General features: G+C 36.1%; 2 protein-coding genes across 3 annotated transcripts in view; one reads left to right on the forward strand and one right to left on the reverse strand.

The window, feature by feature from the left end:
* Positions 1-23,298, reverse strand: part of LOC136972479 (THAP domain-containing protein 1-like) — a 306,926-nt gene extending 283,628 nt beyond the window's left edge. For both annotated transcript variants that reach the window (XM_067267080.1, XM_067267076.1), the window contains exon 1: positions 23,240-23,298. In XM_067267080.1, the coding sequence (XP_067123181.1) occupies positions 23,240-23,266 (27 nt within the window). In that variant the 5' untranslated portion in view covers positions 23,267-23,298. The remainder of the gene's footprint in view (positions 1-23,239) is intronic.
* Positions 7,499-9,858, forward strand: LOC136971781 (uncharacterized). The gene is made up of 2 exons (XM_067266287.1): positions 7,499-8,788; positions 8,979-9,858. Exons 1-2 carry the CDS (start codon positions 7,599-7,601, stop codon positions 9,856-9,858), a joined length of 2,070 nt encoding a protein of 689 aa, XP_067122388.1. The 5' UTR covers positions 7,499-7,598.
* Positions 23,299-26,719: the final 3,421 nt, after the last annotated feature.

Consider the following 26,719-nt stretch of genomic DNA (forward strand, 5'->3'; position numbering starts at 1 on the left):
GCACCCTTTAGTTTTTTTTTTTTTTTTTTTACAAATGAAATAGGTAGCATATTTCTCTATTAACCTTGCTGTTACGTGCGGTTGCCAGCTCCTTCTGTATAGGAGCAAAGTTCGTCGATTAAGTGAATATCGCAGATGTTTTAAGCAAATTCTGTATGTGTGGCACTCGGGCTAGAGATCTGAATGTGGGTATTAGCTGCTTCTTGTAACCCAATTTGGTCGTTATATTAAAAACCATGTCGAATTCTTCATCCGTATTGTGAAGTCCCAAAAACGGGTTAACATTAATTATTTATATTAGAAGATTGTTAAAACGAATGTAGAAAATCATCCATTGTTACAGGGGACAAAAACCGATCAAAGATCGGATTAGACGCGTTAGTCATTTGAAACCGCGACGCATGAAAAAAAAAAAAGAAGGATGTCGAACAGTGGCGTGCCGTCATTGGAAGCGATGGAAGCGACGATTCCACCTTCCAATGACTTTCCCTTGAATTTTATAAAATATAAATTTTCATATTTTAACGTACTTTGCATTAATTAAAATTAATATTTTATTATAACTGCATTATGTATCTTTTACAAATTTCTATACTACATGTGAAAAAAAAAAAACGATAAGATTGCTATTGTATAGTCGAATAATTCGGTGGCGGAAGGAATGTCGAAACCGGGTCAGTCTCCAATCAGCCAGATTATATAGGCATTAGCACATGCGGTTTACAGTGCACCAACCTCACCCGGTTTAGCTGGTAGAAGCGACACACTCGTAAAGAGTACAGCTTTATATCCCGGAGCGGTTGTGGGCTGTTATCCGCCTGCCTGTCAACTTCCAAGCAGCCAGATTATAGGCATTGGCGCATGCGCTTTACATAGCACAAACGTCACAGTTTAGCTGGTAGAAGCGACACACGCGTAAAGAGTACGCGACTTTATATCCCGGAGCGGTTGTGGGCTGTTAGCCGCCTGCTAGATATTCGGCCACCCTCGCCCGATTACGTGATTCATGAGCAGACTAGATCAACGGCAGGCAACCCGCGGGCCAGCTACGGCTGGCGAAAAGTTTCTATCCGGCCCGCGAGATCTTTAATAGATTATTAAATTGGAAAAATAACTATTAATTAGTTATTTTTCCAATTCTTTGTAATTTTCGAAAACGATAAAAAAATAAATGTAGTAATTAACTTTTTATTTATTTATTTCATATTTGCAGACTAAAAAAATTACGAATCACAAGAAGGCGTCAATTAACTACTACGGCGCGGAAAAAAACGTAAAATTTATTCTGGCCCATGTTATAAAAAGGGTTGCCAACCCTAGACTAGATTTATAACAACCCAACCGATAGGAGTTTACTGGCACGTTTTTATGATAGTTCTGTATAGTTGACAGGAGTTTAAAAAAACTTCATTAAAATATTTGATATATTTATTCTGCGTTTATTCCGCTCTCCCATCTTATATTACTTACGGATTTCAATGTTAAACCGGTGATATTACGATTTAGTATGTCCCATCTGTAAGGGGATGCAAAAAAAAACGTGTACAATTCTAGTACAGTGTTAAAAATTAACTGTTACTTTGGCAGCATCATTTACAACCAAATGTAATGAATGAGACGTACAGTACATACAATGGTACAAAAAAAAAGCTCTAGAATTTATTTTCCTTAAATTTACGATTTATATATCCGTTGTCATAAAAATTTGTCTTTCCACTGTTTTCCCAAGACTACAGATATTCAGGTACAAAGTAACTGGTTTCGACTTATTTCTACTTAAGAAGTGACTAAATAATTAAGAGATTAGGGAACATAAATAAAATCCTGTTGAAAGAGCCAGAATTTTACTTCAACAAAAGCTTAACAGAACCAATCACTCGCTCAGTACAGTGGGAAACTGATTTCCGTGTACACCTGGTATTAAAACGAATTAGTTAGAAAACGAATGACTATTAAGTTTAACATAGTTCGATTTTTACAGCTACGATGAGAAACGTTTAAAATTTACAACAGCCCCGTGGCGTCCTTTGAGATATACTAGTGATGCGACAAAAGAGGCATTTGACATTGACCGGTATCGGCACCCTCGGGATTTGGCACGCACACACTCACTACACACCTACCTGGACCGTCACTAGTTCCATCCATTAGCTACTCGTATCAAGATATTTGACTAAGTGGATTGTTTTAAGATTTAAAAAGTAAAGAATATTTTATGTTATTTTTATGTACGTTTCTTTACAAAGCTATATTTTAATTATAATTTTCTTTAAAAGTATATTAATACAATCGAACAATACATTGTACCAGGTATGTATATCCACCGCACATTTTATTTCACCGAGTAAGTTTTTATAATTTATTTTTAATTTTAGCCCTTATATCGTGGCTAGCGATTCAGAATGTAATTGTGATATTAAAAATACATTTAGAGAAGTCTACAGTTTTTACTGGCTTATCGAACAAATGAATACAAATGGACCCTAGACCAGTAATTCTTAACAGGGGGGCCGCGGCTCCTGGGGGTCCATAAGAAGTTTGCCGGGGGCCGCCAAATTATGCAAAATTTCCTTCAGAATATAATAAAAAGAAAATTGATGTATAATCCGAATATCGTATTGAAAAGTGAAATAAGAAAGATAAAGTTTTTCTATTTAGTTTTTATTTATTTATTTTGTATTTCTTCCTACATACAACTTTGTTAGTACAGAAGAAATAAATGTAAATATGCTACTTACACCGCAGTATTTACTTCTTTTATTCCAAAGCAATTTTAAGAAACTATTAATGCTTGGAATTTTAAAAATAATTAGGAAAAATAGTAGGCTTTGAAAATTTAAATATTTTTGCAAAAGATATGCAAAATCCTTACGACAAGTGGGCGTTTTAGTTTTAGTTTAGTTTTAGCATCGACATTGGATCGATTTATCGACATGTTTCTTATTTTATTTTCTGTTAAAAATTAATGAGTTTTCATGTTTAATTGTGAAGTTTGAATGTTATTTAAATAGATAATGAAATAATAAAGTTATGATTTACATTTATTATATAAAAAATAAAGCAATAATAAAAAAATCAATTTATTATAGATAAATTATCAAATTATCAAATATAAATTATTATTAAAAAATGGGGGTCACAAAAAAATTATGAAATATTTGGTGGGCGGCGATTATAAAAAGGTTAAGAACCACTGTCCTAGACCATCACTGACGCGCAATTAACTGATTGCCCCTGGAAGTCGGCTTCTTACAGAAACACAGCTTCCCTGTCATCAAATGTCACGGCACGCCACTGATGTCGAAAGGCAAAAAGGGCTTAATGTAAAATAAAACGCAATAATTGTCATAATTAATAATTGTAGACGAACGTCCTCCAGCAGAGATGGACCTTTGATAAGTCGCTCGTGTACGAAATTTAGATCATCAAAATTTGAAAAAAGGGAAAAGTTTTCAATAAAAAAGAAACATCATATCAAAGCATTAAGTTTCAAAAATCTCTCAGACTAGACAACAATGGGGAAAATATGAGCTCAAGTTCAAAGTTCCATCAATTCTTTCCATCCTGAGTAAACGGAGGGTGTCAAGTAGATTCGTCGAGACGGCTCTTTCTCGTGACTCGAATGGGGGTCGTTTTTCGCTTGGAGACAAGCGAGGGACCAATCGAGAAGCGAGAAAGGAGGGACGTAGAGCCAATCAACATGAACAATACGAAAAAGGGAGATCGAGATAATAGCCGAGCGAAGGGGACGAGAGGTCTTTTTCCCTTCTACGCGCGGAGAGACCGGACAAAAACTGTGAATCCGCTAACGGCTAATGCGCATACAAAGACAATGTATTTTTCATGTATCGTGCCGATCTGCTAATTAGTGCCACTAAGGACAGACCACCAGTGACCAGAAGCGAACATCTCCACATGTTGCTGCCCCGGGGCCTACAGTAGAAGACGTCTGGAAAACGCCGGCGTGACTGAGACCTTTCGAAAAATTTCATCGTTCGAGAAGAAGTCTGTACTAGGTGTAAGTTTCTTTACGTCTAAATAAACGACTTTTGTGAGACACTTGTTGTCTGTGTCACCTCCTTCACACCCACACGCGAACGACCCTAGACCATCCTATCGCGGGATTAACGATTCCCCCCTAAAGGTCGGCGAACTTACAGTATCTGTAGAACTGGTACAGTGAGTGCACCAGCTCTTCTAATCAGAGCCCAGCTGTACTTATATTTATTGTATTCTTTATCTGTTGTTGATCACATAATTTATATGTACAGAGAAATCGGCTTATGATAATTTGGGACATACCTCTTTAATCACAATACTCGGCTGATAATATTTAAATTACTTTGATAAATAAATTACTTAGTTAAAATAATCCTGGGCTTATGTATAAAAAAATAATCAATATCATTATCGCGAAATACTTTTTCCCTGAAAGAGAACATTCTCTATCTACAGTCATTCATGTCAAACATAAGGTAAGCGAGGATACTCCTCCGTTACATTTGGTAATTTTGTACAATATAAAACGAAGACTTATCTCTCTGGGTAACATCACTTATCGATTTAGCTTAGCCTACAGATATACATGTAGTTAATATGAAACTTAATAAGTTTTATTAAGTATAAAAATTTATATACAATCGTGAAAATTCCATGTACAAATTTAATTGTTGATGTAATTATAATTCTGGTCTAAACACATATCTACTGGAAGGTGTGTTTGATTAAAGTTCAACGTGCAAACGGCTCCACTAGTGCATTATTCTGTGGTGAAATGTTTTACTAGTAGAACATCGGTCGAAATATTATAAGTTGTTTTGGCCAGTTATAGTCGTTTAAACAACAGCGTAACACACTCTTTTGTTAAACACGAGAACACTGCTTAATGTTTCGTTGTCACCTTGGCTACTGTCGTTGTTCTATGAACTTTAACCCAAGTGGAAGAACGAATCTCTAATATTGTCGAAGAATCCGTCCCGTAAATTGGGATGGAAAGTCAAGTCCGGTTGGTTAAGTCGTAGCTGGTGAATGGTCAATTCCGAGTAAAAGTGTCATTATCGAGTGTCATATTCGCGTCAAAGGTAACCTCCGGGTGGCTGTGTCACATCGGTGGCAAGTCGAACTCCGTGCAAGAAGGCATTGGCAGAGAAGAGGTTTATGTTTTCCAGCTACAAAACAACCTTTTCCACCAAGGCCTTTTACGCTCGATGGATTCTTCCACCATTTCTTCGAACTCCTTTCTGTCCAGTCCCGTCTCACGTGACCGTGTCTTCACAGTCCATTGCGGAACTTCCGGATATCGCCGCTCCAGATAATGGACGAGAAAAAGCGCTGTCGTCTGGAGTTATGACGACCAACTGTTTGACGTCGGGTGTATGCGACTCCTCCGCATCTTTCGGAAGCACCCATATTACACGAGGCGAAGACGAGGCGCCATCCTCGGGCTCAGCATGGCCTGAGGTGTGCCATTTCTTCATTGCTGTGAAATTATCCATCCTGCAAAGAGAAACGAGAGAATGTTGTGAAAACAGAACTTGCATTAATTAAGAAATATTTTTAATCTCTTCATTTTATCTAAATTGTAAGTAAGAAATACATAAATTTTTTATGTTCAAATGCAGTAAAGATTTATGATAGAAGATTGTAGAAAAGGGGATACTATAGATTACTATCTATGGAATCTCGGGACTTTGAGTATATATCTGAACTGAGGGGACCGAGACGAGTTCAATGATACCCTACTTTTGGACCGGAGACGAAAAATAAAAAAGTTATCATAGTTTTCTCGGCGATCGCGCGATGATAGGGAGTCGCGTCGCTCTCCGCTAAGTCGGTCTCGCTATCGCGATCGGGAGTCGAGTCGCTTGCCGTTAAAATTGCCTTTAGTAGACGTTTTCCCCCTTTTTTTACTTTGTTCAAGAACTACCGTGAATCGATCACTAGTTTAGCACATGGCGGCGTGTGGTGGCGCCATACGAGAGGTCAGTCGGGCCGCCATGTTCGCTGCCATAACCGAAATGGCGATCGCGCGATGATCGGAAGTCGCGTCGCTCTCTCCGCTCTCGTATCGCGTGTTTAACCCTTCGGGAGATGACCGTAGTCCGACGTCATGGTTTGCAGACTTTACCGAAAGATGGCAGTACTAGCAACTATGGTGCCGTCTTCATGAGTGCATTAAAAAAGTATGGTAAGTGAAAAAGTATGATAGCTTTTTTATTTTTCGTCTCCGGTCCAAAAATAGGGTACCGTTGAACTCGTCTCGGTCCCCTGAGTTCCAATATATAATCAAAGTTCTGAAATTCCATAGGGAGTAATCTATAGTACACCCGGTTACAAGATGGCGGTTCGTCTCCGATTCCAGCAAGCTAACCCATTCTAATAATTTGGTTGCTAATAATTATGGTAATTTATTAAAATAGGTTAGGTTTAGGAAAACGTTTGTCCCCACTGTTTCCTTGCTGGAATCAGAGATGAGCCGCCGTCTTGGAACCTAAAGTAACATTAACCGATTTGATTTAATACTAACAGTAGAACCTCGTATTTTAGCGACGGAAAATCGTGTGGAATACAATACGTTCTACTCCCAACGATCGTTTCTACTATTCTTTAGCTAAAACGATGACATCACTCGTTCTTGATTACCACAGAAAAACTGAAAATAATTTACGAGCGATAATAAATTTGATTTCTACTGTTATTAAATAAAATGTTATAGGACACTCTTTTAAAAGTTTGTATCTTTCTAGCACTTTGTAAAATTAAAGATTGAGCGATCCTCGTGCCAGAAAATACAAGATTTTAAACTGGTATCCTAAATATTAATAACTTCTGTAGAGATAATAATATATATTTGGCATGTATCATGTTTTTCAGCTTTCTAATGGCGTCCTTCATTTTTCATTTTGACAGAAACTATTACCTAAAGTAAGCTATGAGCATGGCAAAGTGCACACTTAGAGACAGCTGGCTTCTTAAAACTGACTCAAATGGTTTTGTGGTATCATCTTGGGGACGTAGGTTGTCTGACTCGGAGCTTTTCTGCACATTGTGTGCTTCCAACATCAGTATATTGAGTAAAGGTTTCCATGCAATCCTCCAACATTCAAGTTGTAAGAAACATATAAATACAGTAGAGAGTCGTTAATCGGAATGCCGGTAATCGGAATGGCCGGTAATCAGAACGATTTTCAGTCGGACTGTGTCGTGCTGAATCGAACGTTTTTGATACTAGATTTACTTCTAAAGTATAATTTTCATGTTTTTATATTCTTCAATATATTTATTTTGTTTGTACCAAATAAAGAAAAAATTTTTAACAATACGATAGCCTCGATTATTATTATAAAAATTTTCGTTAGGCTTAAAATCGACGAAAATTCAATGCGAAGCGACACGCAACAGAGAAAAATTCAACACGAAGCGACACGCAACGGAGAAAAATTTGAACATCGGACAGGTTAATGTATTTTTTCGTACATAATGGGTAATCGGAACAACCCCAGTTCCCAATCCTGCAACATTCAAGTTGTAAGAAACATATAAATAAATGCAATGAAGCATTTGGTCCCAAGCAGTTAAGACTGACGACTGCCCCTCACATGTCTCAATGTCAAAGTATTAGTTCTGAAAGTGTTGCTAGTGTGAGCAATGTTGTAGACTCAAGTGCCAGTTCAGAACACCAATCATTGCAACAACCTGTGCTTCAACTTTGTAGTGCAAAAGATTTTGCTTACACTGCAGAGCTTATATGGACTATGAAAACGATAGCCAGTAATTATTCATTTGCATCATGTCATGATATAAAGGAGACAATCAATGCCATGTGTGCAGACAATCTTCCAAAAGAATTTTCATTGTCACATCAAAAAATGAGATATTTAATCACTGAAGCTTTGACCGCATATTTTTTTGATCAAATGGTAGATGATGCACGACGGTCATATTATAGCATTTCTTATGATGAGACATGCAATGTAGAAAATAGAAAAGAACTGCAAATACTGATCAGATACTGGTCAGAGGAACAACAGGAAGTTGTCTGCAGGCATCTCCAGACCTCATTTATCGAGCATGCAGATGCCAAAACAATTAAATCAAAATTAATACTGGCAATTGAAAATGCAAATCTACCTTTTGATAAATTACTGATGATTGGATGTGATGGACCAAACGTAAACAAAAAAGTATTGCGTCTCATGAATGAGGAAATTCTGACAATTCGCCAAAAAGGCCTCATCAGCATAGGGACATGCAGCATTCATACAATCCACAATGCCTTTTTGAAAGGCCTGAAACAGTTGGGAGGAGATGGTGGTGATCTCATCATAGCAACACACAGCTTTTTTGATGGGTGGCCCTCTAGGTGGGATGAATACATAGAGATTCAAGAGAAACTTAATTTGCCATGCAACAAATTTATGAAGTATTCATCAACTAGATGGCTGACGTTTGGTCCTGCAGCAAAAAGACTGATTGAACAATGGGAAGGGCTCATATTATATTTTCTAAAGCACATTCCTCAGAAGAATTCCAGCTTAATGAATCGTGTTTCATATAAGATAATCTCAAAGTTATTGAAGTGTTCTACCATCAAAGCTGAACTCTATTTGGGAATATCTAGTGCTGAACTATTCACAAAGTTTACTGGGCATTTTCAATGCAATGATCCCTTAATACATAAACTTTATAGTGAATTTTTTACTTTGGTGCAATCTTTGTTGGGACGGATCTTAACCACTGAGTGCATGAAAACTGTTGTTAGGGGCAAACTGCCAGATCAGAAAACCCTGTTTGTTGCAAAAAACCTTCTGCCCTTGCAGGACATAACATGCAGCTCAGATTTGAAAAAAAAAGTTGGATTCTTTGCTAGAAAAGGACACTTTACCATTCAGGAACCAAATGCAAAAGCATTATATTAATGCATGTAAATATCTCCTTGAGAAATCTTCAATAGGCTCAACTACTTTAAAATCAATCAGGTGTTTGCAGCCACAGGAAAGGATCTTGCAACGAAGTTGTGGAGACATTGCGAGGGCTGCAAATGGTTTGCCATTTGAGGTCCCAATGGATATCTTATCTGATGAGTGGAAGTTACTTCAACTGGAGACTGACTCAATTGACATGAAGGCAGCTCATAGAATTGATGCTTACTGGAAGCACTTATTTGACCTGAAGAATTCTGTTGGAATGCCAAAATACCCAACTGTTGCTAAAGTAGTCAAAGCATTGTTGGCTCTCAGTCATGGCAATGCAGATGTTGAAAGAGGGTTCTCCATTTCTAGATGGATTCTGACAGAAGACAGAGCTTCTATGTCAGAACGAATGATGAATTCATTATTGTTAGTAAAAGATGGACTTCGCGTATACAACAATAATGCCTTTTTGGTGCGAATGCCAAAGAAGTTACTTGGGTTGGCTCGCAATGCATATGCTAATTACAAGGCTTTTTTGGACAAGCAAAGTAAACTGAAAGAAGAAGAAAAGCAGAAAAAAGAACAAGAAGGAAGGAAAAGAAAAGAAGAGGAAGATAAAATAAAAGTACTTCAACAGGAGAGAGAGAAAATTGATATTCTTGAAGTCAAGTTGAAAGAAAAAAAAAACAAAGAAGAAATGCAAAGGAAAATGAGGTCTAGAATGTTCGAAGAAGCCACTAATAGACTACGAAATGCTGTTGAGAAAAACAATGTTGAAGAGATACATCTTGCCCAAGGGCTATTGGAAGGTGCGAAGAAAATTCAGTGTGATGAAGAGGAGAAAACAAGAGAAGTGCAGAAACTGCAGCATGAGTTAAACAAAAGAAAATCTTCATTAATTACAAATTTTTTAAACAAAAAAATCAAAAAATGTACCTTGAAATAAATAGCATTTGAAATTTGGCATGTTATATGACAGGGGTGGGCAAGCAAGAGTTCAGTGGGAGCCAAAATGTAGGTTTTGCAAAATGCATGGGAGCTGCAGTTTTGTACTGTCGTGGCAGATAGTATGGTAAGGATTTTATTATATAACTAGCTTTTGCCCGCGGCTTCGCTCGCGTTAAGAAGTATTATTATTAATTAGGTATAGTTTTTGCGGCTTTACTTTTGTTTAGCGTGTGTAAAAAATTAGGGCCTACAAAATTTCTTTGTACACAATATTCTTAACTAATCTGTCATTAGGCGCTAAAACTATCAAGCTATTGAGTGAACTTACTCGTGAGCAAGCAACATAAAACTGTCCATGAGAGAAGCAATGTTCTCTCAAGTCAATACCCGCAAATTTGAGAGTTTGCCCCTGAGACTTGTTTATTGTCATGGCAAAGCAGACTTTTAGGGGAAACTGTAATCGTTTAAATTCGAACGGGATATCATTAGGTATTAATGGGATTCGTGGTATAAATACAGTTTCCCCTTTCGCACACCCAGTTAATATAGTGGCTTCCACTATATTGCGATGTAACGCTTTCACTTGCAGTCTCGTACCGTTACAAAGTTTTGGTGGTTTTAAATTTCGCAACAACATAATTGGAGTGCCCACACGCAGAATAAGCTTATGATAAGGCAAACCTGGCGGTTTCAATGAATTTAAAAATTCTACAGGGTAATTAGTAGCGTCATCTGTATTAACCACAGTATCAATCGAAGTATAGACCTTTTCTTCGCCCTCAAACGACATGAGCAGGATATCGTTGATAGCTGCTGCTTGATCGTTCTTTGGAGTAAGTATGGCACGCTCACATAACCATTCAATAGGCTTGTCATGTATATGAATAATGTCTGGATAAACTTTAGACAGCAATTCTTGAACCGTAGTAACAACTGTGCACAATTCTTCCGGGATGGTTATCATTCCATCAAACGATGGAAAATCACCATTACCGATTTTAAAAAGGAGATCTGAAAATCTACCAGCAGACTCATCCCCGCCCAAATGTGCTCTCATATTTTTAGAGAGCTTAAGAATATTAACCTGGGGCCACAAATTAGATTTCTTAATGCATGACTTTACTTCGTCAGCTCTGGTTCCTTTTGGCACGACTGGTAGAGTCTGCCGAAAGTCTCCGGCCAGCAAAACTGTTACGCCACCCATTAATTTTGTATTACCCCTTATATCCCTTAGTGATCTGTTTAAGGCTTCAATACCACCTTTATGAGCCATCGTTATTTCGTCCCACACGATTATTTTTGTACTCTTTAAAACTTCAGCAAAATTACTTTGTTTGGAGATGTTGCAAATGGGAGTCTCGGCAGTGATTAAATTGAGTGGTAACTTAAAAGTAGCATGAGCAGTTCGACCACCTTCGAGTAATGTAGCAGCTATGCCGGACGACGCCACAGCCAGGGCAATGCCGTGAGTACTTCTTACTTTCGCCAAAAGTAAATTAATAAGGAAGGTTTTACCAGTTCCACCTGGAGCGTCTAAGAAGAATATTCGACCGTCATTTGCATCTACACTTGTGATAATTTTATTGTAAACTTCCTGTTGCTCGTCATTCAAGGATGCTTCATTTTTTCTTACTGCGTCTTCTAAGGCCACTGTATCGTAACTGGTCTCCTTCACGTACTCTCTATTTTCAAAATGTATTGATGTTATTGGCTGAGGTAATCCATACTCTTTAAGAGGACGGCCGCCTAATGATAATACGGCATCCTCTAATACCGACAGGCATTTGTTAAATATCAGGTCCGATGAGTGCTCTACATCCACGTCACCTTGCCTTTCCAGTTGTTTTTTAAAGTCTTCAGAAAGGTATTCTTTGTATTTTTCCCAAAGACATAAGGGGTCGGAAACCTGGCAGAACAATAAAATGATAGCAAAAAGCTCTCGAATCATATGCGGTGTTTGACAAAGTGCTGCCTCTTCAAGAGCTGAATCCAAATGCCGATCATCTTCGAGTAGACCTAGAGCCTTGCACGCGGATTGGAAAGTGGGATGTAAGTGACCATCTACAGTTTTCAACGCTTCAAATGAAATTGGGCCTCTGATCTCATGTAGAAGCATTCGAAGGTGGTAGCATTCTGTATTGTTTGGATGAACAGTATAAACCCTACCTAGAACGTATTCTTTTTTGACCCCTGACCATCCTTCAACATTCACTCCTCTCTTCCTTCTCTGAAACGATCGCTTGTTCCAAACGTAATACACAGGGACTTCCGAGTATAGCAATGTTTTTGCAAAGTCATCCACGTTACACAGATCGAAAAAGGAGAGGAGTGTAGTTGTAGGAGGACTACTCAATTTGTCGCACAAGTTCTGCTCATTAAAATAAATTCTCTGTCCATTTAGAAAATGGACAGCAAGGTGCACTACAGGTGGAAAACGCTCATGTATTGGGAATTCAAGGATTCGCCAAACTGCTTCAGCTGAACTTATATATCGACCACTTGCGTAGGTTGTAACTTCATCCTTCCCATCCTTCCCGTTCTCTAAAGTAAACGTAGCCTGATCTGACCCTTTATTAACATATTTGCAAACGTATTTGATTGACTTCACTGAATGGCAATACTCTACGTTCACGTGAGCGTTACATGTTCTTAATAGCACTGGATTATAAGGAACCACCCAACGATTATCTATTGTAACACCCTTGATATTGACAGAGAATCCACCGTCATCCAGAGAACGTCTCCTGTACTGCGGATAACCATCATCACCGGTTTGAGTTTCCTTAATAAGAGCCTTAGGATAACGTTTGCTGCACGAATTATCTTTCATGCATGGAGAATTTCGGTTTAAACTTCCACAGGGGCCATGTATCATATTACTTTTAACAATTTCGTAAAGCTCAGGATCACGATCGGGGTTAGGTATTTCAGCACAAATAATATTGTCAATTTGATCCGGAGTGATGCGATGTTGAAGCCATAAAAGTATATGAATATGCGGAAGACCTCGCTTTTGCCATTCCGTCGAATACATATAGCATCTCACTTCACCGAATATTTTTCCTTTTATCAACAAATCCATGACCTTTTTTACCTTTAATCGAAAGACACGCGAAATAATATCGTATCGATCATGAGATTTTTGTCCTGAAAGTAAGTGCTCATTTATGTCACTCCAGCGTGGGTTACATGTAAAAGTAATAAAAAGGTCGGGACGACCGTAATGTCTAACATAGGTCATGGCGTCTTGCGTTTTTTCGTGCATGTATCTTGGTCCACTAGTAAAAGATGATGGAAGTACTACCATTTGTCCCAGCTGATTTGCTTCAGTATCTTGCCGTCCAATTGCATCTTTTAAATGAATATAATTATCTGCGCGCAATTTGGCTTGATTGTTTTTTATGTAGTTTAGTCTTTCAGTTTCTATTTTTGCGTATTCATCTACCAAATATTGACTAAAAAGAGCGCGATATTTAACCAAAAAGTTATCTTCTCCTTTTCTGATCATTATTCTGTATGAATAAAAACTTACAGCAGAGACTGTTTTTTTCAAGGGCAACTTAGTTGTGGGATCGCATTGTGGTATGTTGATTGAATAGCCATCATCCCCCCAGCAAAACATCAACGGGTACTGCAGCGCGTCATAAGCTCGATGTATCTCACTGATACGCTGAAGTGAGTTACTTCGGCTTTCGAGAATAATGTCTCTTCGGTCAAAATGCTGATCTACCAATACAACAGCCACTTCATTTGCCGTTGGTGCATTAAATCTGCCTCTGTGTTCTCTTTGTGGTTTTTTATCTGCATGTATTACGACCTTGAATGACTCTGAAGGCGATATTTTATCAGTGGCTGTTTTTAGATCTTTTATGTATGGGTTCACCTCATGTAACATAAGCTGCAATTGTTTGATTAAATTTGGTCTCAAATCAGGAAATTTAGAACATCGAATATTAGCTTCTCTATCATCTTCACCGACGAAATAAATTTGCAGAAACTGTGCATCCTGCCCAGGTTCCGGTAATATACTTCCAATTAAATGATAGACTTGTCCTTGAACTTTAAAAGTTGGTGAAAAACCAGCCTTCTTTTATTTGTTTTCCACCAAAGGAAGTCATTTGAAAACAGGCATTATATTTTCGGATATTATCCATGAAGTGTACATGATTTGGGTGTAAATCATTAACCAGACTGTAAAGTGGTTCAGGCAATTGTTTAAACGGCTCAAGTTGTACTTTACCGGCGCTACAACACATGCCAGGTGTCTCATCTTTCCACTTCAAGGCGTTACACCACTGACACTTGTACGTCATAGAACCTAAGACTATACTGCTGTCAGTTCCATAAGCAATATCTGGGTCATACGCCAAACCCGAAAGCAATTTGCTTCTCCATACACGCCAAACTTCACTCCAAACTTCTTATTAATTTTTCATCATAATTTATTGAAGATACAATAGGTGAATGTTCACGCTCTAAAACAGGTACGTCCTGACAACCCTTATCAACTTTAAGTTGCGAAGGTGTATCAATTCCAAAATCATGTTCTTCTACAGCTACCTCCATACGACGCCGAGTAATTTTCTGTGCTGCTATGGGAAGATAGGCATCAAAATGCCCACTGGACAAATCTTGGCTGAATCGTAATCGCCTTACCGGATAGTCGTTAGATCCAGATTGCGTATATATGAGACCGTTTCTATAAACTTCAAACTTAAATGGGAATATTAATCCTGCTGCTATTAACTCACAAAATCCGCCATAAGTAGCATTTTTCATCATATCAGCAAAATATTCGTCAGGTGTTACGTAGTTATCACCATTCCTGTCGTCGTGGGTCATAATTGAAAACTTTCTCCAGTCATTAACCACATATCTGACAATTTCTGAACGCACCTCCATCGCTCTATCTTGTGTTCCGTACATTAAATAAGAGAGAGCACGAAACAAACATGCACCGTCACCAACAATAGGGACGACAGTACATTCTTCAACTTCTCCATTAACGTTCAGATTTTCTTTAGCCCTTTTAAAAAAGGCTAACCGACAAAACCTATACTTAAACCAAACGAAAACAAAACAAATGCCAAATAGAAAGCAGAGTCTATAACCAAAACTACTAAACCGAAACAAAGCAAATGCAATCCAAAATATGCTTAGAAAAGAACAGCCAAAATCGTCAAATATAATCCGCTAGAAATATTTAGGTATAGTATGTACTATTAGATACGGCGGCCACTTATCATCGGGTATATGTAACTCAGTGAAAACACAACGATAGCGCGTTTTAAAATACTACTAACGCCATCTATTGTCAACATTTAGAACTAAAATTATTTTGTTCGTCTTAATTTATTCGTTCCATTAGGTACTGATAGGTTCAAACTAATACATTTACATCCTCCATCATCCCTTATTTTATCTCCATGGGGGTTGAATTTATCAACATCCTATTTAAGCGGACGTCTTCGTCATAGTAGCTGCAATCTTTAATTTCAGTTCAATCAGTCGAAAATCTAAGAAGATTTATACAAACTTTCATCCCCTATTTTATCCCCTTAGGGGTGGAATTTATCAAAATCCTTTCTTAGGGGATCCCTACGTCATAGTAGCTTTATGCATGCAAAGTCTCAGCCGGATCGGTTTCAAAATTGACAAAGTTTCATACAAACTTTCATCCCCTATTTTATCCCCTTGGGGGTAGAATTGATCAAAATCCTTTCTTAGCGGATGCCTACGTCATAACATCTACCTGCATGCCAAATTTCAGCCCGATCCGTCTAGTGGTTTGGGCTGTGCGTTGATAGATCACTATGTCAGTCAGTCACCTTTGAGTTATATATATTTAGTATTGGATATAATCGGGGGCGCTGTTGACAGTGCTGGCTGCTGGCGTGTTTTTTCTTCGAGTTACTGTTTCGAACTACAATTTATTGTCTTCCATTAATTGACTTTATAGAAGATGTCTTTTTCTACTGTGATACTTTCTTTTTTAATTTCGTTCTTTTTGCTGGTTATTGGAGGAATCGAACTTAACCCAGGCCCAATGTCTCGTACACCACCTTCTTCACCTCACAATAAAGCTTCGACGTCCGCCGGCAAACGCCGCCGATCTCCAAGCGAACCAACGTTGAAATCATCTCGATTGGAGGACTATTTTGCATCGCAGGATATTTCTTCTCAACTACCTAAGAAGATTCTATGTCTCCTCGAGGAACGTTTTGATACTATTCTATCGAAACTGGAGGAATTGTCGTCGAAATTTGACTGGCTGTCTAATTTACATAAGGAATACGACGAACGTCTGTCTCGCCTGGAAGGAGAAATTGCTGAACTTTCGTTCTTTAAAACTGTATGTATGGATAAACTTTCTCTTCAAAATTATTATATAGACTCGGTTCATAACGATAATATTATTGTTTCTGGTTTGAGTGGCGACGACGAGGAAATAGTTAACAATGCTAATCGTTTTATTGAATTATTTAAAAGACAGAACGGGGAGTCTATTCCTGTAGTTAATAGTTATCGAATATCGGGTACTCGACTTTTTTTGTTTAAACTCTGTAGTCAATATGACAAAAGAGCTATCTTTAAAAACTTAAAGAAAATTCAAGCGTCGCCGTCATTCTCGCGCATTAGGGCTGTTTCACACTGTCACCGACTGGTCCGACCGGTCCGACCCGCCCGAGCCTATAATCGGGCCGACTAGTAGTAAAAGAATTCACACTGAGTACGATTATGTCGGTGGCCGACTCGTAAGGACCAATCGGAACGCGTCTTACAGATCAGAACACTAGCCAATCGTGGTAAGTTTTTCAATTTAAACAGAAAACATGGCCGTCTTTATAAGGTTGTCGTGTGTTCGCGGGCTAACGACACCATTTTAGCATTTTTAATGTCGCTTTCTCTTGTAAATGAAATGTATTATGGTGAATTAAAGTAATTCGTTTTGTTAATATCGATGAGTGCCTGCGTATTTCTTAATAAAGTTGTTCTTAAACGAAGCAAATAGACGGAAATAAAAAATCGTTCGTAACTTTTAAACGGTTGATCGTAAGTAATATTTTTTTAATACCAATCGATTCAGCGTATCAAATTACATTTAGATATGTCTACGTCTATTCGTTAATATGAAGTTTAAGACTATTTTTTTAGCTGGATACCTTTCGCTTTACTCTAACCAATTATTTTTTTCAATGTCGCCTTTATAATCGGCTCGCCGAATATCATAAAGCCATGGATATTTTCTAACTTCGTTTATTAAAGCTTCCGAGAAACTTTACCTTCCGCCATTTTCTAACTTCGGATAAATCTAAACTCTGATTGGTTATAGCTTCGAAGCTCTCATTGGCTGTAGCTCACCGACTGCTCCGACGCGACTACAAATATTTAACTTTTTAAATCTGTCCGACTGGAACGACCAGTCTGTCGACCGACTGCTGTTGCCATGGCAATACGACTAGGAGTCGGACCGGTCGGCCCAGTCGGTCATAGTGTGAAACAGCCCTTAGAGTCTTTGACGATTTGTCATACAGATCGAGATTAAGGTGTAAAAAACTGTTGCCTTTTTTTGCGGAAGCAAAATCTTTGAAAAAAAAAGTATTTTTGAAAGCCGATTGCCTAACTGTCGATGGTGACAGATTTACTTTTAATTTGGATACGAATGAACTACAGAAGATCGATACTTTTTTAGACAAACCCAGCCAAAAAGGTTAAGTGGAACAACTGCTAACGAGACAAATAAAACTTTAGAAATGAGGATACTGTCTTGGAATTGCCAAGGAACGCTGGACTTATCAGTGAATGACCAAGAGTTCATTTATATATTGCAAAATTATGATTTAGTTGCTTTAACTGAGACATGGTTAACTAAGCATTTCAAACCGGTTCTCTCTATGTTGAACTCAGATTTGTTTCTATACGAACAACTTGCTAAAAAGCCAATTGGTCCCGGTCGTCCTTATGGCGGCCTTATTCTTGCAGTTTCCCAGAAATTGGGTTCCTCGGAAATGTTGTTTAACTCCGATAATCTTATGGTGATTAAATTAAACTATGGAAGATTTTCTTGTTCGCTTAGTCAAAGCTTAATTATTGTTCTTGTTTATATGAGAATCGATCTTTATGATTTTCTGTTAAAAAAAATGGAAGACTTGTTGATGAATTTCCCTGACGACGATATAGTTATTTTAGGTGACATGAATGCCAGAATAGGCGAGGAACTAGATAATTTTTATGCTGGGAGTAATATTAATGTTCTAAATTCCCGAAGATCTAATGACTTAACATTGAACCAAAGAGGAAAAAGTTTTTTACAACTGATTAAGTCGCACGGATTATATATTTTAAATGCGTCAGACAATCCGGCTAAATTCACTTTTCTTTCAACAGTTGGTCTATCTGTTATAGATCTAATAACAGTAAATGTTTATTTACTAGATAGATTATTGAATTTTAGAGTTCTTGATATTTTTAATTCTGATCACTTTCCAATCTCAATTTCATTTGAATTTACGACGGATAGCGTACGGACTCTGAAACTCCCAAAAATTCGTTACGTATGGAAACAAGATAGATCGGATGACTATTTATCCTTGGTTAGCTCGTTGTATACCTCGATTAAGACCACTTTTTCGCTGGATGCGCAGAGTTACTATGATGAATTATTAAACATTTTGTTGACTTCGGCTTTACGATGTGGGATGGTCATTTCCTTGTTATAAGAAGAACATTTCCTTGTTATCATTTGAGAAGCAATGGTTTGATTTACAGTGTCTACGTCTAAAGAAATCTAAGAACCGAATACTACGAATGTTTCGAAGAAACAAAAGTAGAAACCTCTTGGACGAATATTGTAAATTAAATAAAAGCTACAAGTCGCTATGTAAGGCGAAGAAAAAGATCTTTTTGGCTAAAATAAATTCACTATTATTGAAGACAAAAAATACTAGAGATTTTTGGTCACTAGTCAATAAGTTTCGAATTAAGAAACCGTGTGAAAATGCTATATCTCCCTCGGATTGGTTAAATTATTTGCAAGAGTGTTTCGCTGGACCAGATACAGTAATTTATATCGATGTAAGTCTTAATAATACTGTGCCTCTTTTGGATGACTTTATTACCCTGAGCGAATTAGAAGTTGTAATCAGAAAATTAAGATCATCTAAGGCCCCAGGTCCTGACAATATAAGGAATGAAATGATAAAATGCCTTTCTACAGAAATACTAATGGATATATTAGATATGTTTAATTCCTTTTGGTCTAGGCGCTCCTTTCCACTATCTTGGAAACAAATTGCTTTGAGAATGATATATAAGAAGGGATGTAGGCAGACGCCAACTAATTATAGACCAATCGCTTTAATTAATGTATTTAGAAAGGTCTTTTCAACTATTGTTGCAAATCGACTCCGGATTTGGATGAACGAATTTAATATTGTTACACCTGTTCAAGGAGCATTTGTTAAAAATAGAGGTGTTGAATATAATTTGTTTATTTTGACCGGTCTTATTCAAATATCACTATCGAGGAAACGAGGGAAATTATATACCGCATTTATTGACCTCAAGAAAGCTTTCGACACAGTTGATCATGATTTGTTATGGTATAAGCTTAGAAGCATTGGTCTTTCTTCGTTTTTTGTCAACTTACTTAAGAGTCTCTTCTCCAATACTAGATATTTTATAGAAACTTTTTCATTAAGCACTGATTATGTTGAGTCCAATAGAGGGCTACCTCAAGGAGAACCACTGAGTCCTATCCTTTTTGTTTTGTTTTTGAATGATCTCCCTGGGCTTCTGAGAGGTAAAAGTTCTATGATACCTTTATCTTCTCATGTTGAAATTAACTGTCTTCTTTATGCTGATGATATCCTTCTCTTGGCTAATTCGGCTTCTTCGCTTAGAGAAAGACTTAATCTTACTTGGAAATACTGTGAAGATAATCGATTGGCAATTAATTTGGAAAAGACAAAGCTTATGATCTTTCGTAGAGGTGGAAAACTTAAAAAAAAACAGATAGTTTTAGTTTAGAAAACCATAGATTTGAAATTGCGTCTAACTTTAAATATCTGGCTATTTATTTCTCTTCACATGGTACATTCTCCTATCATTTAAACAAGGTGTTACCTGCTGCAAGATCTAGGATCTCCAATCTCGTCTCGCTACTTATTAAAATCAAAGCGTCTTCATTAAATAACTACATTAAACTATTTGACTCTTTGATTGGACCAAGTATGTTTTATGCTTTCCCGATTTGGGGCGGTGTTTTAGTGGACAAGTTTGAACCGATACAATTATTCTACTTTAAGCGGGTGTGTCACATTAACAGATCTGTCTCGGGGTCTGCATTGAAAATGGAATTGGGAAGACCTCCCCTCGCAATTGGACTGGTGATAAAATTGTTTAGATTTTGGAGGAAACTAGTTGACCTACCGGAAGACGATTATCGAAAATTGACATATACAAGACTTTCAAAGATGGATAGTAATTCTTTTTTGAAGCCATGGCCAGCTATCGCTAAAGGATTATTAAATAATATAGGATTGTCATACAGCTATATGTGTCTAAGTGAGAGTCAGTTCTTTTTGGACTGTGATCGACGATTGAGGGCCCTATATTGGGTTAGGGATGTTCAATATTTGACTGAAAGAGGCGGAAACAGTGAAATCTTCCTTAATGGAAAGTGGAGTCAAATGCCTTATTTATTGTCTGATTTGAGTTATAAACTAAAGTCATTTGGTGCACAGTTTAGACTAAATAGGTTCTCCATAAACCTAAATGGCAAGTCTGTTAATATCTCGGACGATTCAGAATGTTCTTTTTGTGGATCAGTAGTGATGGATATGAGAAAACACCTTCTCGATTCTTGTAACTTCTTTTTGGATACCCGAGCTGTTACTTTGCCATCTGATTTTTGTTACCAAATTATACTTGGTGATAATTTCTCTAAGCTAACTCTGTATAAACTATACAATTTCTTTGTTCATGTAGCTACCTGTAAACAATAATGTTCTTTTAATCCCCTTTGTAATAACGAAAGTTATATCAAATAATAAAGATTGATTGATTGATATATTTAGATTGAAAATTATAACAAGATAATTACGATTAATAGATGTTATATGTTTTTTTCTCAAAGCAAGGATTGGCATTTAGAGGGCATAGGGAATTTATTGAATCTAATAAGAAAGTTCAATATAATTACCTCTGTTATTTATTAAGTACGCCAGATAATCTATTAAAAATACATTTAAAGAAGTATACAGTTTTTACTGGCTTATCGAACAAACGAATACGAACGGGCCCTGACGCGCAATTAATTGATTGCCCCTGTAAGTCGGCTTCTTACAGAAACACAGCTTCCCTATCATCAATACGAAGAGCATTCTTGGTTTTTAAATATTTTTATCAAAAATTATATAAAAAGTAAATAGAACAAAAAATCGAACATTTTAAAATAATAATTCGAAAACTCTTCATTAGAAATTTCAAATTTATATTAAATTAATTTGAAAAATTTTTGAATGTTACGTATATTAAATTATATTCTAAACGATGCGATTAAACTACTCTTTGCCAAGAAAAAATGACTCTGAAAAGAGCCGTTGGGTTGCCGATTTGCAAGAAATCATCAATTGGGCCTTTATATATTCGACGAATTCCTATTGCAACTGCGGGGAGCGGTTTTCTATCCTTCGATTTCTGTTTCGGCGATTTCTACGATGTTCCATAACCAACGAAGAAGAAAGCGAGCTTCCCATTTCGGATTGAAATTGTCGATTTCGAACTGTCCCACGCGCTGTTCGCTTCTAGTCCTCTGCGATGATTCTTCGATTACGTAATTTAAACTTTAAGATTCAAAGTTTAAATAGTTATTTAATGAAAATAAAAAATTAATTTTCATTAACTTATATTAATTAATTTAATTTTTTAATGTGGCAACCGAATAATTGCAACTGGCGCTACATCTGAAAATCCAGGTGGCGCTGGCGCGACGGGTATATAAACATGTGCAAGCCGTCCGCCATATTCCTTTTTCCTTTTCCGGCTCGTCAGCTACTTTCCGGACGCAGGTTACTCTCATGTACCGACACGTGGATCCTATCCAACCGAACCGATGGTGTAGGACAGGGATGGGCAACCTGCGGCCCGGGGCCACAAAATATTACAAAACAATATAACGGTCTATAAAATAAAAATTTAAAATACTAACATCTACTCGTCTGTAATCGTACTAAATACCAATAACCCGCTTCGTATATATATTCGACGCAGCTAAAGACGACCCTTGGGTTGATTCATTTTTGCGTTTTTAAGGGGTGCTACAATTGTTTACAAATGCACGTGTACTTTCGTAGACTGTCCATACGCGCTTGACCCTTTTTCAAGACTAAATGAAGCTCTAGGGAGTAATATGCATTCGTAAACAATTCTATTGCCCCTTAAAGACGCAAAAATAAACCAATCCGAGGGCCAACTCTAATTGCAAGGTATCTGGTAATCCGACTTCACTCGATACTTCATATTGAGCTGTAAAGTTTTACCAACGCTTTGTATCGTTGCATTTAATTTTTTGGTATTTTCTACATTTTTACTATTAATCTACTGTGGTTTATCCGAATTATAGAAAAAGGTATGTTAAATATTTGAAATTTTACGGAAATAGAATTTTTAATGTGGAATTTCGAATTTTAAATATCCAAGTTAGAATTTCTGTTTAATAATAAATGTCACTATTAATTTCCAAAATTGAAATTAAAAATGTTTGAACTAGAGAATTATTAATATTTTAAGAACAATTCAGACTTAGAACTGGACAGTAATAAAATACAAAACCCACATATAAAAACGTTTCAACTTTCCATTATTTTCAATGCTAAAACTGTCCTTGAGGTTCGCACGTGGTTTTGTACAATAAAAGCTCGATATAACAGACGGTTGCTGATGTCGGTCTGGCCAAAAGTAAAAGAAAATTATTAAAAAAAAAAAAAAAAACTCATTCCTTGTAACGGACTCCTGCTACTTCGGATTATTTTTTAGTCCTCGCAGACTATGGTTATTACGGACTTTTTAGTCGCCGTTTTCTTTAGTGAAGTCATTGTTTTACAGTCACTTCTCGAGTTACGATCACCTCGTCCGAAGTTGCGGAACCGAACCCCATCGTAAGTCGAGAAGTGACTAGTTATTTCACCATAGTCGGGAAAACACGTATAATTTGGGCACTTGTGCTGATTGGGGGGTACGGCTATTTCAGAGGTTTTCTTCCAGAAAATTAATAATTTCTAGACTAATTTGACTCAATCATGTCCAAAACACGTATAATTTGTTGGAAATTAGCGATATAAAATATGCTATAAACAAAAAATTGTCGGAATACTTACCGAGTGTACCCCGTTCGAAGACGCCATTGCTTAAGCACGATGTCGTCGCGGAGCGGTACATTAGATGGCGGACGCGTACGAAGCGTGTCACGTGACATTTCTCGGTTCCCTTCGGTCACGTGACTATTCACTCGTCTTGGCCACGCCTCGCATCTCTGACGTGTTTCCTGATAACTTAATCTTCTCGCGGAGGAATTAGCTAAACTTTGGAGACATCACGTGATTTAACCGAGCCTTTGAAGCAGTCCCCGGACTACAGGTTGATAAACTTTGCATTAGTTACGTTTCCGGTAATACCGTAACGTTCTACAACAAATCCCCAGACTCAATTTTTAAAAACTAAAGTAATAAATGATCGAATTACTTTAAAATTCAGATGAAATTCCTGTAGTCTCTAAATTATTAAATAATTATAAAGTTGTTATCTAAATTTACAAAAAAAATATGATTTTATTTTTTACTAAAGTTATATAACAATATTATACATATAATTTATGTAAGTTATGTGACTAATTCCATATAAAGACTTTTGTTTAGAAATAAAATGTTTTCATTAAAACAATAGATGAAACGTGTATTAGATCAGTACTCAGTGTCAACACTTTATCGTTAAATAATGTACTGTACAATTAATTTTAGTACTTTCATAATATTTTCGAAAGTTCCAAATGATATCACAAAGAAATTCACTTATTAGAATGAAAAAAGATGAGAAATGACGTTCAAAATGAATAAAATGAACCTATAAAGGTTACGACAGTTACGTTACAGAACGTATAGTCAAAAATAATAATAAATACAAAAATTTATTATTCTATTATTTTATCATTAACTCATTTAATATGGCCAGTGACATAATAATGAGTCGGTTTCAAATTACAATATTTATTATAATTTTATATACATTATCTATTAAATTATTACTAATATGATATATATTATGATGATAAATATTAGTCAGATGCAACAAAAGATGTCTAATGTCTTCAGATAAATATATATAACTCTATTTTTTTCTTAAGACACGAAAGAGATTAGGCTATTTAAAAGCAGAGTAAAATTATTAGTTATTTATCGAATTATCGTACGTTGTTACATGTTGATTTTAATCCATATTTAAAATTGCATGATGTTTGAGATTAATCTCAAAAGACACTGTGGCCATTTGGCCTTTTTCAGGTGCCACAAAAATACAAAACTAACCAAACATTAGAAAATTAACAAAAAAAAAAAAAAAAGTGAACAAAGTAATTTCCTGCATTAAAACAGAAAAGGCATAAGTGATCCGTTGTAGCCAAAAATCCTTCGGAAAATTAACTTCGCCCTTCTTCCCTCTTTTCTTTTTGGTGTATATCAATTGTTAGAATTGATTATGCAGGAAAAAGTTTTGATCAGCAGAATCGTTGGTTTTTTTTTTTCCTTTCTTGTTTTCGGTTAGAACGTTCTTACTTTGAAGATCTGACTGAGAGGGTTTTTCTTATGTTTGGGTTAAATTTATTCTTGTTAGTTATTTCTTGAAAATTTCTATGTAACAAGTTCCAGTATTTTATCATTTGAAAGACTGGGTCAGTTCGTCCAATTGAAAGTTTTGTTGAGGGTTTTAAGAAGTTATAATTTAGACGATGGCAGTAGTTTTCCTTCCTGCGATGATTTTCGAAAATGCTTAGAAGATAACTGTTATGCGTTTTAAGTTTTATAAATTTAAAGGAGAAAAGTATAGTTTGCTTTACGTATAAAGTTTTTATGTTGTCGATTTTTTCTTGTTGATAACAATTGGAAGTTGATTCGTAGTAGTTTAATTTGATGATGGCTCTCATTAGGTGATTTTGTTGTGTTTGCAGACGGTTAACGATATAGTTCCCCATATAGTTATACCGCATAGAATTTTCGGTTCTGTACAGATGTGATATAGTCGTTTAATCGTATTTATGTTTAGGAAATCCTGTATTTTTCTGATTATGCCAGTAAACTTGGTGACAGTTTTTGTTACATTTTCGATATGTCTATCGTATTTGAGTTTATCATCTATCAAAACTCTGAGATATCACTTCAAATAGGTCATTCAAGTAGATATTAAAGAGGATGATGATAATCGGACGGTAATTTTCTATGTCCCTTTTAGACCCTTTATTTTTGTATATTGGTATGACCATATTATTTAAATCGGAATGATCCTTAAATATGTTAAGTATCGCACCCTGTAATATGAGATTTTGGACTCTGATATTGTTTTTGAAGAATTAAAAAATGTAGTAGCTAAATTTAAATGTAATAGGGTACCGGGTATAGATCAGATTAGAATACAATGGTGCACAGTTTAGACTAAATAGGTTCTCCATAAACCTAAATGGCAAGTCTGTTAATATCTCGGACGATTCAGAATGTTCTTTTTGTGGATCAGTAGTAATGGATATGAGAAAACACCTTCTCGATTCTTGTAACTTCTTTTTGGATACCCGAGCTGTTACTTTGCCATCTGATTTTTGTTACCAAATTATACTTGGTGATAATTTCTCTAAGCTAACTCTGTATAAACTATACAATTTCTTTGTTCATGTAGCTACCTGTAAACAATAATGTTCTTTTAATCCCCTTTGTAATAACGAAAGTTATATCAAATAATAAAGATTGATTGATTGATATATTTAGATTGAAAATTATAACAAGATAATTACGATTAATAGATGTTATATGTTTTTTCTCAAAGCAAGAATTGACATTTAGAGGGCATAGGGAATTTATTGAATCTAATAAGAAAGTTCAATATAATTACCTCTGTTATTTATTAAGTACGCCAGATAATCTATTAAAAATACATTTAAAGAAGTATACAGTTTTTACTGGCTTATCGAACAAACGAATACGAACGGGCCCTGACGCGCAATTAATTGATTGCCCCTGTTAATTGCAAATATTTTTCAGTATTTATATTATTTCATCTTCTGTCATGATGAATCACCAAATTTCTTCCAAGTAGTGACAAATTTTCCTAGGAAAGTTCTACCTTGTCAACCAACTCCAGATCAACCAGATTTACCAACATTTGCACAGGTGAGGTTAGGAAGATCAGAAATGTTGTTTGTTCATGATCTTGAAGCATAAACTCTATTTAAAAATAGTGTGATCTATTTTGAACATTGGAATTAAATTTCCATCTCTTGATATCGAAGTCTTCACTGGAGTTTAATAGACAATAAAAATATTCTTAAATACACCCTGAAATAAAAAAAAAAATGTTTTTCTATGGGTTGGTGGAATTAAGAGGAAAAAAGTTTTATTTTAAGTTTTACATCAGGTTTTTAGAAAAATAATAATTGAAGCAATTTCTTTAAGTAATTTTGAAGTTAAACTTCAAAACTAAACAATTTCCAAGTTTGAAATAATGGATAAAATTAAGTTTTTCTATATTTTTGACATGTCAAATTTAACATTCTTTTGAAATAAAATTCAGTCATACTTTGTCATCTTTTGTATTTGAAG

Source organism: Centruroides vittatus, unplaced genomic scaffold, assembly GCF_030686945.1.
Source record: "Centruroides vittatus isolate TY-2023 unplaced genomic scaffold, ASM3068694v2 contig_1057, whole genome shotgun sequence".
Classification (NCBI taxonomy): domain Eukaryota; kingdom Metazoa; phylum Arthropoda; class Arachnida; order Scorpiones; family Buthidae; genus Centruroides; species Centruroides vittatus.